This window comes from Pinus tabuliformis, chromosome 4_2 (genome assembly GCF_031772625.1).
Source record: "Pinus tabuliformis cultivar Carrire ecotype Pingquan chromosome 4_2, CPIR1, whole genome shotgun sequence".
Lineage (NCBI taxonomy): Eukaryota > Viridiplantae > Streptophyta > Pinopsida > Pinales > Pinaceae > Pinus > Pinus tabuliformis.
This window is the reverse complement of record NC_142304.1, coordinates 352741716-352757510: the sequence shown is the minus strand read 5'-3', so window position 1 is coordinate 352757510 and position 15795 is coordinate 352741716. Positions and strand designations below refer to the sequence as shown.

The window sequence follows — 15795 nt, the reverse complement described above, 5'->3', positions numbered from 1 at the left end:
CTGTGCTCATTATCAGTCATGCTTGATGGTAGCTCACTCCTCATTCAGCATTAATGGAATGTGACTCTCATCCATGCTAAGGCCGCAAGCTCTCTATGAATGTGTTTTATCATGCAATCTTTTGCTGGAGAATGTTTTTTGTATCATGGTTGGATAATGCATGTTATGTATATGTTTCTGTCATAAGCCTTGGAAGATCCTGAAAATCTGGCCCTTTATTTAGTATCAGCATCTGGGCCTTTGCCCCCAAATCTTGTTATGTAATGCAGATCTTTATATTTTCTTAATATAAATCTATGATGGTTTTTTTCCTCTGAAAAAAATGGTCGCAATTATTTTTTATGGAGATAGTAATAAATTAATGACTTAACGCAATTGAATCTCAAAAAATGATATCTAATAGACTAGTATGTTTAAACTTTATAAAATTAAATATTAAAATATTAAATTTTAAATTTTTATGATAAATATTAGAAGTAATAATATTTTTTTAGATTAATCACTCACAAAAATAAATTATACTAATAATGTAATTAATCCCAACAAAACATTACTATTTACCATATAAAAATATTATATGTACATCATTAAATGTATATACTATTAATATATACACCATTAAATGTATTTTGATGATGCACTGGATGAGCGTTTTGCTTTTCTTTTTTGAATAAGTGGGTTACTAAAACGTCGCCTGGGTTTTTCCCTGCTTTCCTCCGGATTCTCAATTGTTTTGGGCGAAGATTAGGTGGCAGTGATCCACATCAACTTCCCTACGACAATGAACTTAGACTACATCACAATGGGAAAGCTACAGTCGAGCGGTTTTAAATACCCTTCTAGAAGGAGGACAGCCTGCTGTGACTATCCGGCTGCCTGCCAACCGTAATATCCAAATCTCATTACTTCAGTTCACACGTACTCGTCAAATAAAATAATCCAAAAGGGTCCCTGGGGACTTAAATAAGGAATCCACAAGAAAGCCAAAACAGAGTCCAACACCACACGTTTGCCATCTCGTCCGGGTTACGCAGCGCGTGACGCAATTCAAGAAGCAGATTGGGAATTGTGAGTTTGCACGACATGCATCTTTTTGGTGGAAGGGTTTGACAAATGATATTGAATGTTGAAAATACAACCGCTCACGATTGGATACCGCGTGTCACATTACGGCCGATTTGCTGGAAAGTCAGCCATCTAGAAGCCTGAGTTTCAACTCCAAACTGAAACGAATGATTGACGTGCCGTGCCTTGCGAGACAAGAAAAGAGCTCTCAGCCAGGATCTGATAATAGCCGTGGAAAGTCCGTTTCTAGGTAAATGAACATGTGGTATCCACCGTTTCTATATATAAATATGAGTGTGACTGGCCACTACCCAAGAAGGCTCTGATAGCGTTAGGACAGGTTGGGTTCTCAAGAAAGTGCCGAAGACATTGCCAGGGATTGATTCACTTACAGGGACTGAAAATCTTGGTGGAATAACAAATTTTCTAAGTTGTTAACAGGATTCGATCTGGAATCTCTTGGGGGGGCTAAAATATGAGTTCGTCCATCAGCGAAGAGCCTGATGAGAAAACATGGACAGGCAGTCTGCGATCGGCGAGTACCAGATTGTTCGAGCGATCCGATAGCGTTTTCTCTCAGTCTTCCAGTGTCCGAAAACGCCAGAATGACGAGGAGGCGCTCAAGTGGGCGGCCCTCGAAAAACTGCCCACTTACGAGCGGTTAAGAACTGCGATTCTTGCAAATGTGAATGAAAAAAAGGACGTCGATCTTGATCAGGTCGACGTTAGGACTATCGAACTCGAGACCCGGCAGCAGTTGATGGAGAGGCTTGTCAAGGTTGCAGACGAGGATAATGAACGCTTTCTTAACAGGCTTCGAAAGAGGATCGACAGGTTTGATCAGAAGCTTATTATGTTGTTTTTCACAGAACCCAGATCCGGGATTATTTAGCTTATAAATGAACATTTGTGGATTTTTTGGGCGGAACTTTGCAGCGTTGGCATCGTTTTGCCCGAGATCGAAGTTCGCTACGAACATTTGAACATCGATGCAAATGCCTACGTTGGAAGCAGAGCGCTGCCCACGCTTATCAACTACACTGCTAACATGGTCGAGGTAGGTTTTGCGTACGAAATGAACAGACATCTACACATTATTATGAGGTTTTCGGATTTTTGTAACATCTAGACTTTATCTTGATTTCCAGGCAGTTTTGGGATCGCTTCATTTGTACAACAGCAAGAAGGCAACCATGACAATCCTTCATGATGTCAGTGGCATCATCAAGCCTGGCAGGTAAAACGAATTTCATTCTTGAATTCATGCCAATTTCATCCAGATACAGCATTCTTTACCCGTTAGAAATAAATATGACTGAAATTCAATCTAAAAATCTTGCCTGCAAATCCCTAATCCTTTGAAGTTTTACGTATATTGAACAGGATGACGCTTCTTCTTGGACCGCCAGCCTCGGGCAAGACGACTTTGCTCATGGCTCTTGCAGGAAAACTGGACAAAAGTCTAAAAGTATGCCTCGATTATATTCTATTAATTTTAAGTAATCAAAATTAGATCAAATTTATACAAGATTCGTATGAATTTAATAACACAGTGAAGTTAAGATGGGCTCATAGGGGTGATACATGACTGGTTCAAATCTTTGTGATAGGTTTGACAGGTCACTTGTTCAAATCTTTATGATGATCTTATTTGGATAGCATTAAAACAATTAACAGAGTTAAGATAGATTAAGATCACACTGATATATAGGGGCGATACTTAAGCTGTTTAAATCACTGTAATAAGTGTTAAATCACTGTAATAAGTTTGATAAGTGTTAAATCACTGTAATAAGTTTGATAAGTTATTGGTTCAAATCCCTGTGATAAAAATTTATGTGATAAAATAAGACAGTTAAGTTAAAATGGATTAAAGTGTTAAATCACTGTAATAAGTTTGATAAGTTACTGAAAATCTATGTGATAAAATAAGACAGTTAAGTTAAAATGGATTAAGTTCACACTTAGCGAAGAATCGTATGAACTTAACTTATTACCAGTTTAGATCTATTAAACACTGGGTTGCGTTTTATAAACAATCTGATTGGCCATAAACACTGGGTTGCGTTCTATAAACAATCTGATTGGCCAAAAAAATCTTTTAAAGATGCAAGCACGGATGTGGTTTATATTCTGTTCTCTCAATTTTTTTGCCCAAACTGTTATAGATGTCACGCAAACTGGATTGCTATTTATTTATTTATATTTTACACCTCTCTTTCCTTTCTTGGCCGTAAAATGCACATCATTTCTTTAAGTCTAGTAATAGTTCCAGATAAACAAGAACCAATAAATTCACTGAAATAACCTAATTATATTGTCCGGGGGCAGGTTACAGGTGGAGTAAACTACAATGGACACACCATGGATGAATTCGTGCCACAAAGAACATCCGCTTATATCAGTCAAAATGATTTGCACATTGGGGAAATGACTGTGAGAGAAACTTTAGACTTCTCTGCACGGTGCCAAGGAGTCGGGTCGAGATATGGTATGAATGCCTTTTCTATATCTGGATCTTGTTAAATCTGATGCTATAGATTTTGAAGTCTACAATTCGAATAATCCGCTATCTTTCTTTTCTGTAGACGTATTAACTGAACTGGTGAGGAGGGAAAAGGATCAGGGAATCAAACCAGATCGCGATATAGATGTCTTTATGAAGGTACAGCACAGGCAGCTGCTCTGAAATCCGTGAAGATTGAATTAAAATTTTAAATGTATTTCAATGAAATTACTGAGAATGGCTGACTATTTCTTGTGCAGGCCACTGCGTTAGAGGGCCAAAAAGCCAACCTGATCACGGACTATGTTCTGAAGGTATTTTGCTATAGCTGCTTTCTCAAATAAAATATGGTGTTGTTTTCCTGTTAACTAAAACGAGTCCTTTTATTAGAAATTTTCTAATAAAGTTTTGCGATGAATCTGTTGTTCAGATTGCAACTTGACCTTTAGAATAAAAAATTCTAAATTCTAAATAGCAGGTTAAAGTTGAAGTTGTTAGAATTTTAACCTTTAGAATTAACAAAAAAACGTTTAGACACCAATTTAAATTCTAAAATAGCAGTTTAAAGTTGTTAATATTGCAGTATCAAAATGTTAGGAATTGTAAAATCGATCTTCAGGCCCCAAAAAGCGTGGGAAAAGAGGCCTTTTAGTTAAAATTTAACCTAGGATCAGTTTTCTTTGGATGAACCAACAATTTTTGTATTGCTATTGATGGTTGGACCAGATCTTGGGGTTGGACATATGCGCGGACACACTGGTCGGTGATGCAATGCACAGGGGCATTTCCGGAGGGCAGAAGAAAAGAGTTACCACTGGGGAAATGATTGTTGGAGCTGCGAAAGCACTGTTCATGGATGAGATTTCTACTGGTCTTGACAGTGCTACAACATACCAGATTGTCCGATGCCTACGCCAAGTTGTCCACGTTTTCAATTCGACGATGGTGGTGTCACTCCTGCAACCTGCCCCTGAGACCTTCGATCTCTTCGACGATGTCATTCTACTTTCAGAAGGTCATGTTATTTACCAGGGTCCTCGAGAAAACATACTCGAGTTTTTCGAGTCCATGGGATTTAAATGCCCTGAGAGGAAAGGTGTTGCAGATTTCTTGCAGGAGGTATGCTATTTTTTTCGATCTTCCTGAAATTATTATTGGTCAGCCGTGACATTAAAAAACAGGGTATCTGATGAATGTCATCGAATTGTATGGAATCGATTGAACAGGTGACTTCTCTCAAAGATCAAGAGCAGTACTGGGTAGACGGAAGGCAAACATACCGTTATGTTCCAGTGAAGGAGTTTGCGGATGCATTCCAGTCTTTTCACATTGGGGCTGCATTGAATGCAGAGTTATCGGTTCCATACGATAGAAAGAAATGCCACCCGGCAGCTCTCACAACAGAGGAATACGGTTTGAACAAAATGGAGCTTTTCAGAGCATGCTTTGATAGAGAATTTTTGCTGATGAAGAGAAGTTCGTTCGTCTATATCTTCAAAACTGTTCAGGTAATACTTAATTGTTGTATTTTTCTATTCAAAACCATCAGATGTTTTCTAGTTATTTCAAAGTGGTTTTTGTTTAACGGTAGATTTTTTACTTTCAAACAAATACAACATGTTATTATGAAATTGATTTTCTTTTTTTTTTATAACTATTTTTTTTAAGAAGCCTGTGTAAACCGTTTATCAGATTTACTTATTCTGAACTTCATTATATTTATTTGGGATATTTAAAGCTGAAATATGATTACTCTTTGACAGATATTTATCATTGCTGGCATAGCCATGAGTGTTTTCTTCCGTACCAATATGCATCACAGAAATTTGGCTGACGGAGGCATTTACTTTGGGGCACTTTTCTTTGGTCTGGTGGTGGTGATGTTCAATGGCATGGCAGAATTGTCGATGACAATAGACAAGCTCCCAGTCTTTTACAAGCAGAGAGATTTCAAGTTCTACCCAGCCTGGGCTTATTCACTTCCAACATGGGTTATGAGAATTCCTCTGTCCCTTTTGGAGTCTGTTTTGTGGATCATTATCACATATTATACCATAGGTTTTGCCCCAGATCCTCAGAGGTATTGTTCGATGACCTTGAAGCCCACCTTCCTCTGTTCTGGTTGTGGTTTTTAATGCTCAAATCTAATGTCAAATTTCCTTGGTATTCTCTTACCCTGCAGATTTTTCCGACAGTTATTGCTGTTCTTTACAGTCCATCAGATGTCTTTAGGCCTCTTTCGTTTTATAGCTGCCGTGGGACGCAATCGGATAGTGGCCAACACTTTCGGCTCGTTTGCCCTCTTGATCATATTCGTTCTCGGAGGATTCATCATAGCCCGAAGTATACAAGCTCTCAAGCTCAAATTGAATAGAAAAGCTGTGCAAACCAGTTAATAACTGTAAGTACTAATGTGTGGTGTTCGTCGTTTCCTATTGCAGATGATATTAAAGGATGGTGGATATGGGGTTACTGGCTTTCTCCTCTCATGTATGCTCAAAATGGAATTGCAGTAAATGAGTTTACGGCAACTAGATGGCAAAAGGTAAGTAAATTACAGACTAGATAGTGTCTGTAATTGAAAATCAGTCTTGTGATAGAAGGAACTAATAATATGTTTATTAAAAATGTTTCAGCCAAATGACAACGTTGGCGTCAAGTTATTGAGATCTCGCGGCCTTTTTCCCGATAGCTACTGGTATTGGCTTTCGATTGCAACCATGGTGGGGTTCAATATTTTATTTAACTTCCTCTACACACTGGCATTGCATTATCTAGATCGTAAGTCCCTTTTAACTTCTGCACATGATTTTGGCTGATTTCAGTACTATACTTTGCATCTTGACCGGAATTCATATTTAGAAATCAATATTAATGATGTTCTGTTTCCTTTTTCCAGCTCTAGGAAAGCCTCAGGCATTAATTTCTGAAGATGATTTGAAACGAAAGCTGGCAGCTCAAACCGGGGTTGTCCAAAGAAACAGTGTAAATGAGATGCAGACGATGCCAGGAGAAACACATGAGGAGATTCAAGCTTCTGGCACGAACAATGCTGCTTCAAATTCTACACGAGTATCTGGAAAGAAAGGAATGGTTTTACCTTTTCAACCTCTCGCGATGGCTTTTGACAATGTCAATTACTTTGTAGAGATGCCCCAAGTACGTTAAGCTTCCCATCCCTCTGAATTAATTACTATAAGCAAATATTTCAAAACCTTTCTGTTTTCCATTGTAATGGCTGTTAACAATTTGATTTTAAAGCTTGTCAGTAATTGTTACTGCTGTTCATATTATAGGAAATGAGGCAACAAGGAATTGAAGAAAATAGACTCCAGTTATTGCGTGGAGTGAGTGGAACATTCAGGCCTGGTGTGCTCACTTGTTTAATGGGTGTGAGTGGAGCTGGCAAAACAACCCTAATGGATGTTCTTGCTGGAAGGAAAACTGGTGGACACATCGAAGGGTCCATCACCATCTCTGGTTATCCCAAGAAACAAGAAACCTTTGCTCGTATCTCTGGTTACTGCGAACAAACTGATATCCATTCTCCTTTCGTTACTGTTTATGAGTCACTCGTATACTCTGCCTGGCTTCGTCTCCCGTCTGAGGTCGATACCGCATTAAGAAAGGTAACCCCTTTTCTCTAATATCGTCAAATCTCTTCCTCAACAGAATTATCAAATGTGTTTATGTTGAGACGGAGTTCAAATAAACTGATGGGTATTGTATTCGAACATAAACAGACATTTGTGGATGAAGTTATGGATCTTGTGGAACTGAATAACCTGAGACAAGCTCTGGTCGGCCTTCCTGGAGTGAACGGCCTGTCCACGGAACAACGTAAGAGATTGACAATAGCAGTTGAATTGGTTGCAAATCCTTCAATAATCTTCATGGACGAGCCAACATCAGGACTGGATGCAAGAGCTGCTGCTATTGTGATGAGAACTGTCCGGAACACTGTGGACACAGGCCGAACAGTTGTTTGTACTATTCATCAACCCAGCATTGACATCTTTGAAGCTTTCGATGAGGTATGTTATGAAAATACACTCTGTCAAATCTATGGATCATTATTGCAGTCAAAGTCTATCTTTCAATCTACAATAAAATGCTAAATATTTGGGTGGCTTTATACATCTTAAATTTCTTTATTTGATTGGTAAATTGAACTATATAACAATTCGGAATCTTCAGACACAAATGAAATCCCTCTTTTATAAATAATTTGTGAAAGAAGCAAAATCCTTACAAAATAAGGAAGCAGCTCGTTATGCTTATGATACTTAGTGCTGAAGTGGTAATAAGAAGAATGAATTTGCAAAATTTGCAGCTTGTGTTGATGAAGCGAGGAGGGCAGATGATATACGTTGGTACTCTTGGCCGCCATTCCCAAACACTGATCGACTATTTCGAGGCCATTCCAGGCGTTCCCAAAATCACGGAAGGGTACAATCCCGCGACATGGATGCTTGAAGCGTCATCTGTGGGCGCAGAATTGCGTCTTGGGATCGATTTTGCAGACGTATACAGGAATTCATCCCTCTACCAGTAAGTCATTATTAGTACAAGTTTTTGAAAATTATAATAACAGTTTTGTTCTCATTTATTTAAAAATGTGATTAATTGTAATATAACTATGTTTTCATATGCAAATTTCCTGTGTTCTTTTATACTTTTATTTATCCTCTCTATCTTGATCACTGCCAAGTGATACAGGCTAAACATGACTTAACAAATTTTATCTATTTTTTACACAGACGAAATGAAGCTCTAATCAAGGAACTGAGCGTGCCGGCTCCGGGAGCTAAGGATTTACACTTCGAATCTCAATTTTCACAACCTTTTATAGTTCAATCCTGGGCCTGCTTGTGGAAGCAGCATTGGTCATACTGGAGAAACCCTGAGTACAATGCTGTCCGTTTCTTTTTCACTCTGGTCACTGCTGTGCTTTTCGGTACCATCTTTTGGAGAATGGGTCAAAAAATGTAAGAAATTATGCCTTGCAGCCTCTACAGCCCATTTGGATGCTTGTTATTGTTAGAAGCTGCAATATTATCTTTTTAATTTGTGATATGAATGCATGATTGCAGAGAGGAGCAACAAATGGTTTTGAATGCGATGGGGTCGTTGTTCGCGGCTGTGTTATTCATAGGTGTGAACAATGCTTCTTCAGTCCAGCCTGTAGTGGATGTTGAAAGGACAGTTTTTTACAGAGAAAAGGCAGCCGGGATGTACTCTGCTCTGCCTTATGCCCTTGCACAAGTAAACCCCCAATTTCATTTCATCGCTCCCATTAATGCCTAAAAGCTTTCTGAATTCTTCTCGACCCTAATATTTCAATGATGTTAGGTATTGATCGAAGTGCCATACGTATTTGTTCAAGCGGTGGTCTATGGAGTGATCGTGTACGCGATGATCAACTTCCAATGGCAGGCAGACAAGTTCTTCTGGTTTTTCTTCTTCATGTTCTTCACATTTTTGTACTACACATACTACGGAATGATGACAGTAGCTCTGACTCCTAATGTCCACATAGCTGCCATTGTGTCTTCGGCTTTCTATTCCATCTGGATGCTTTTCTGCGGTTTCATAATCCCTCGTCCGGTAAGAATTCATGGTTTTAATCACTACAAATCCAACAATAATTCCGAAGCATACAACGATTGATTAATAGTTTGCTGCTGGGTACTTATTAAAAAGTTTGTTGTAACTTGTTTTTGCCTAATACCTCACAAAACATAAAAAGTTTACTTTTACAAATTTCCATCAATTGCAACTTTTTGCCCATCCAACTGTGCCAAGATTCATGCAATACTTGCTCATTCAACTGTGTATATTTGAACATTACAACCATAACAAACATAGCTGGACACATATTGCTTGTGCTGCATTCTATTACAGTTTTTTGTCAGGATTCAATTCAATTAATACCTCTAACAATACTTAATAAATTTGATGCAGAAAATACCGGTGTGGTGGAGATGGTACTACTGGGCATGCCCTGTTGCATGGACTCTGTACGGTTTGATAGCATCACAGTTTGGGGATTATGAAAAGCACATGAATAGAACAGACGGCACTCAAGAGTCAGTGAAACAGTTTATCAAAAGTTATTTTGGATTCAGACACAGCTTCTTGGGACCTGTTGCAGTTGTGACAGCAGGATGGAGCATTCTCTTCGCATTCATCTTTGCCATATCCATCAAAAAGCTCAACTTCCAGTCAAGATAGTCACTGAAATATCGAATATTAGTTTTTCAATGTAACCTATGTATCTTATTGATGGGTGCCAGTAACAAATGCCCTAGCCAATCGATCATATTACAGTGTACAAGAAGACGGATTATAGGTGTGTATATACCACCATATGTCCTAATTCTTTTCAAGGATAGTTCTTTTCCCAAACGTTTATAGCTTGTCCCCCTGTATATAGAGGGGGACCGCATCCTGCAAAATCCCATTTCATCATTTTTCGATCAATTTTTTAATGAGAAGCAGCTCCATTTGGTCAATTGATGGCGTTTATTTTTAATTCCCCATTAATTATTAAATAATTTCATGACAATAAGATGGTTGATGTCATTAATTTTATTTGGGTGGGAAGTCAGATTTTGACATGAAAGCAGATTATTGGTGAGAAGTCAGATTTGACACGAAATCAGATAACAAAATAATAAGCATGAAAGTTCCTTTGTGATGAATGCAAGGCCAATTTTGACAAACGTTTATGAGCTCTCCTTCACCTATGGTTTTCCTCACCGCCTTTTCTCCTCTGTACAGGAAGCTTTTTTGTGGTGGGCTTCTCAATGCCCAAAATGGCAGGCTCTCTTCATTCTTTCCTGCTGGCACATCTGGAAATGGAGAAATGGACGTGTTTTTCAGGGTTGCTGCTTGCCACTGGCCTCCATTTTGCCCATGATTTCGGGCTCCATGCCATCGGACTAACTATCCGTCTTCTGTCTACTTATATGTTTCTCTCTGATATATTTTTGTTCTCATACAGCTCCTCCTCTCTCTATGTATATGCCCATCTAGTCACTTATGTTTTCCCTTCGATCTGTGCCTTCCGATCTATCTGTGAATTTGTCCTTATTATGCTCATCGTTTTGCACAGTTTCTTTTGGCAACATTGGCGGTCGCGCAAATCCTATATGTAAATCCTGACAATATGCTCAACGTTTTTCGCAGAGGCTTTTGGCATCTATGTCGGCTGCGGGTGCTCATATCCTATATGTAAATCCTGATATTTATATGATTTTAATATAAACCATACAGATTTTTTCTTTCTGAAAAAAAAGAAACATCAAATTTAGACTTTCAGCCACAAAAGTCGATATACTGGATATAGATATAAAGTTGCATAATAAATAAATACTAATGATAAATTGTATGTTTAAAAATGGGTTGGTATGAGTAAATTAAGGAAATGAAAATATAAGGTTTAATTTAATTAAAATAAAATTAATTTAATATATATATATATATATATATATATATATATATTTTATGTGTTTATAGGAATTGAAAATTGGGTTAATCTTGTTATCATTCCAAGAAATTTTCTTAGGTTGTATATCAGAGATGTTTGAGAGCATTACAAACTCAACAAAATGTTGGAAATACGGTGGATGAATGAAAGAAATGCTGCACATTCAAGGTAGATAACCACTTCTACTATGCTTAACCCCAGACATAGGTGAACACCCCCAGACTACAAGGTTTTAGACCACCAATTACTCACAGTTTAAGAAAAATGTGATGATGGAGAACACTGACCACACCAGCAGATGCACAAGACCCTGTGATGGCCGGCTGCAATTAGTGAAAAGGTCTGTAAATCTGTTTTCTAATACATAGATAGGATGACAACTCTCTGGCATTAAAATAATAGAAACCTACAAACAAATTCAATGATACATTCTAAATCCTAACACAGAGGTGGGATAACAACTCCTCTAATGCTAAACATTAACAACACATGAATAAATGCAAAATAGGCACAGCCTGGAACAAGAAGAAGAAGTGGACAGTGAGCAATTAACAACGAAAGAAGCTTGCATTAGCTGAAAATGAAAACCAGACACTGCAGGTGTCACATTAGTTACAATCTTCAGAAATTGAACCTTACAGCAAAATAACACTCATCAATCTCATTACATTCTTTTTCTGTGTATATATGGAGTTTGTTTGCAAAAATGCTCTGCAGACCCATGCGTGGAGGGGTCATAACTGATCACCAACCGCATTTGCAATTAGATATGGGTCTCTGATACAGTTTGATTGTTTTTAATGAACAAAATGGCTCTTTCTGTACTTTGATGTCCTTCCTGAACAGGTGAAATATTATCTGCATGAATTTCAATAACTGCTGCAGTCATTGAACTGCTTGAGGATCATTCTTCTCGTCCTTGGTCGTGCTGTCTCCTTAACTGTGGTTGCTGAGAATTCAATGCACAACGTACTGGATGATCTCTGCCTTCTTCGCGCGCACAAAACAGGTCAAAAACACAGCAAAATACATCAAAAATGGACGAAGAGTTGAGGAAGAACGCTGGGCGTTGGATGGCAAAATGGACGACATAGATATGATGGCGGGAGGTGATGGAAGACACAAAGGCACATGGATCAATAGCAGCCGTCGGATCGCGAAAATGAACGGTGCAGATTGGATCTGAGATGCTATCGGGAAGAAATTCGAAAAGGAGGATCGTGGACCGTCAGATCATGATCGAGAGATCCGATGGCTGACGGGCGGCGGAGTTCAACACGGGTTAATGTGCGGGGAACCGTACGGGGAGGGCGGTAAGCGGTTTCCCCGCACCGCTCTTGGCGCTCGGCGGTATCTGTATGAGGGCGAGTGATCCAATGGAAATGTGACATGTGGCAGGCGGGAAACCACTTCCCTGTGGGCTATCGGTCGTGCGATTCACATGAGCTTGGGCTGCGTACACCGTCAAATCGCAAGGCGGAAGATCGAACGGCTACCGGTAAATGCATACATTTCGGGGTGATGTGACAGGTGAGGGGCGGGCCCGGGCTTTATTAAAGCTTAGGGTTATAAACTTTATTATATGCGCAAGGTTATGTCACTAAGGCTTAAGTTTAGCTTTGTGCCCGAGAATAAATGAAGAATAGGTTTAAACGAGATTTAAATTGGTTAACGGGGTTTAATAGGTTTTAAACAAAAAGAAGCCTGGGAGCCCGAAAAAGGGTTTAGGGGGGTTTACAAAAGACTATAGAGAGACATGAAAATAATGGGTTAGAGGAGAACTAGGAGAAGGGAAGAGGAGGGGGAAATGGAGGTGTGGGAGTTATAAGGAGAAAAGGGAAAATGAAAGAGAAAGCATGAAAAACCGCTGCCAGTCTTATACAACCAAACCATCACTGCTCAACACCTATTTTGATCTATCATTTGCTGAAGAACATAGTAGAGCTAACACTAGTTACACTTGATATTGTTTAGTATTTTAACTAACATATGTAATTTTGAAATTTCATATTAGATGAACCAATTCACATTGTATGATGTTTTTTTAATTTAGTGGCAAAATCATACTAATTAATCTATGTTGATTAATAATGAACACATAAAATCAATCTAAAACTACTAAATTAGTAGTATATATTGATTAATGATAAACAAAAATAAAATGAATATACGACTAAATTAGTCATTTATAATGATTATTAATGAAAATAAATGAAATGAATATAAACTACTAAATTAGTCGTTTATATAATGAATATGAAACTACCAAAAAATATAAATGACTACTGCAAATGATTAATTTTTCATTACAAATGACAACTAAATTTTGCATACATACGACTATTAGTAACTAATATACAATATCTTATAACACGACAAAAATTTAGTCATATTTCTTTGGTCATTAATTGGTTTCAAACGATGACTAAAATTTGCATATATGACTGTTAGTAGTAAATTTACAACATCTTATAACACGACCAATATTTTGCTCATATTTCTTTGGTCATTAATTGGTTTTCTCGGATGATCATATAGTAATATATTTTGTTGTATATTTGGTCATTAATTGTGGCAATTAATGACTAAATCAATAACTAAATTTATGACTAAATATACTGCTAGAAGATAAAATTGAGACAATCAATTAATGACTAAGCTAAAAACGACTAAAAGTTGGTCGTGTTATAAGGTACTGTAAATTAGCTACTACTTGTCACTGACTAAAAAATAGTCATTTATATGCAAATTTTAGTCGTCGTTTTAGTAACTAATTAGTCATTTTGTACTAGTGAAAGGCTCAACCTTTTAGGATGCAATGAAAAAAGGACCCTCAAGTGACTCTATTGGGTGTCGCCATGACCTTTTCTCTTTAGGTGGTCCCTATCACTACCATTGATATCTCTATCTCAATGAGATTTTAGTCTTGTTTCTTTGATAAGGATGGTATTATCTATCTTTTCACTAATATGTGGCCAATATTCGTAAGTTTATATAGCTAGGAGCCCCTTCTATCAAAGAAGTATTATATTTATTCATGTGCTTAGGGGAATTTTGTCATCAAATTTGATGCAATAGTTGGTAAAGACTTTATTCTCCACTCTATCCCATAGTTTTGTAGTATGTTGGAATTTCCATGAAATCTTGATACCCTACCTTTAACCCCTCCTTGTGTTAATTACCCTTGTTAATTCTATGGGAAAGGCTCCATAATAATCATCCTCAATTATATCCTCATTCGATTCTCTCTAATATTGAAAATGATATTAGAAAAATCCATTATTGCATCTTTGAAACAATAGAAAGGTCACATATGACATTTGCAATGATAGGTGTTCAAATGGATATTTTAGAAGGCCTCGCTAAAGTGACTTAGCTAGATATAGGAAAAATATATTTGGAAATATGTTGGGAATGCGTTATATTCTTTGCATGACTATCCCCATGTGTTGTACAATTTTTCGGGAATAGTGAGGGGGCTACGGGGGGGTAGTAGGCCCCTTTCATGGGGGTTTGAAGGTAGTGCCCTCCCCCGCAGATCCAAAAAAAAATAATGGTGGTTTTTTGCATCCATTTTTGGCACATCGTTTTTTGCTAAAAGTAGTTTTGTGGTATATGGAGATTTTGCCCATGGTTTTTCTAGTTTCGATTAAAAAACTACAATTGTATTCTAATCCATGGTTAATTTATTGGTGGTTTATGGATGTTGTGGGATATATATTTTGTTATAACACTATATAAAAGAATATATTAGAAAAATCTTATTGGTTTTCCAAGTTTGGGTTTCTAGGATAAAATATTTGTGTTAATGTGTGTGTTTGAAATTGAATATTTTCTATTTTGTTAAGAATATCTGTGCAATAATTAATTGTATATAGTTAAAACCTACAAAATAGAGGATATATTAATTGGGTCGATGCCATGATGTGGCATACAAGCATCCTTTAAACAAAATAATAACAAGGACCTCAACAACAAACATCATCTCATCAAATCAGAAGAAAGACATGGCATAATTGCATCATTTACCTCCACTTTCAGGGATGGATAGAAAATGAAAATCTTAGCTAACAAAATAGATTGCACCACTGAATTCGTGGTGCGAAATCGTGTCAAACGACTATAAAATTTGACCCTTTATGACACCATAAAAGTTTGGATCCTCGGGAATCTCAAAGATTCCCCAAAGGTTCCTTCCCAATGATGGCCGAAAAATCTGCTTCTTGAATGAATGTTTTGAGCACACTAATACACTCCCTACGAAATTCTATGAAAAATTACTATAAAGTTGGCATCATTCTGCCTCAGTCAAAAATTAGCCTCCAAGAGAATCTTTTAAATTGCATAAGATTCTGCAATGATTCCTTGATGCTAATGCCTAAATTTTTGTTGCTCAGATGGGGAAACAGATCGTACAGTTGGACTCCTGGAGAGAAAATGTGCAAAAATGACTATAAACTTGTGAAATTTTGACATTGGCACCTCTAGCCCTCTAAGGGAATCTTTTTAGCATCTAGTGGATTCCCCCGCTCATGGTTCCACTATCCTTGCCACTTAGGGTCCTGTGTCGAGACCTCTGCCTCCCTCCCTAGGAAAATGAATTGAGCTCTTATATAATTTTTTTGGCGGATTAGCCAAGCTATGGGTTGTTGACCCAATGGTTAAGCTTCGCAGACTTGGTGAGGGCGGATAGGGTTCAAACCCTGTCCACCCCATATATGGCGCATTTTTT

The 15795-nt window shown here is 37.7% G+C and overlaps 1 protein-coding gene across 1 annotated transcript; it reads left to right on the top strand.

Annotated features, from left to right (window-relative positions):
- The first annotated feature begins 1369 nt into the window (after positions 1–1369).
- On the top strand, positions 1370–10086 carry LOC149169369 (pleiotropic drug resistance protein 1-like). Its single transcript, XM_089428678.1, has 21 exons — positions 1370–1899; positions 2002–2122; positions 2214–2302; positions 2449–2533; positions 3397–3556; positions 3654–3730; positions 3832–3885; positions 4298–4690; positions 4798–5079; positions 5335–5651; positions 5754–5914; positions 6013–6116; positions 6208–6352; positions 6471–6730; positions 6868–7200; positions 7315–7605; positions 7905–8122; positions 8332–8559; positions 8665–8836; positions 8924–9178; positions 9536–10086. Exons 1-21 carry the CDS (start codon positions 1541–1543, stop codon positions 9803–9805), a joined length of 4374 nt encoding a protein of 1457 aa, XP_089284804.1. The 5' UTR covers positions 1370–1540; the 3' UTR covers positions 9806–10086.
- The last annotated feature ends 5709 nt before the right edge of the window (positions 10087–15795 follow it).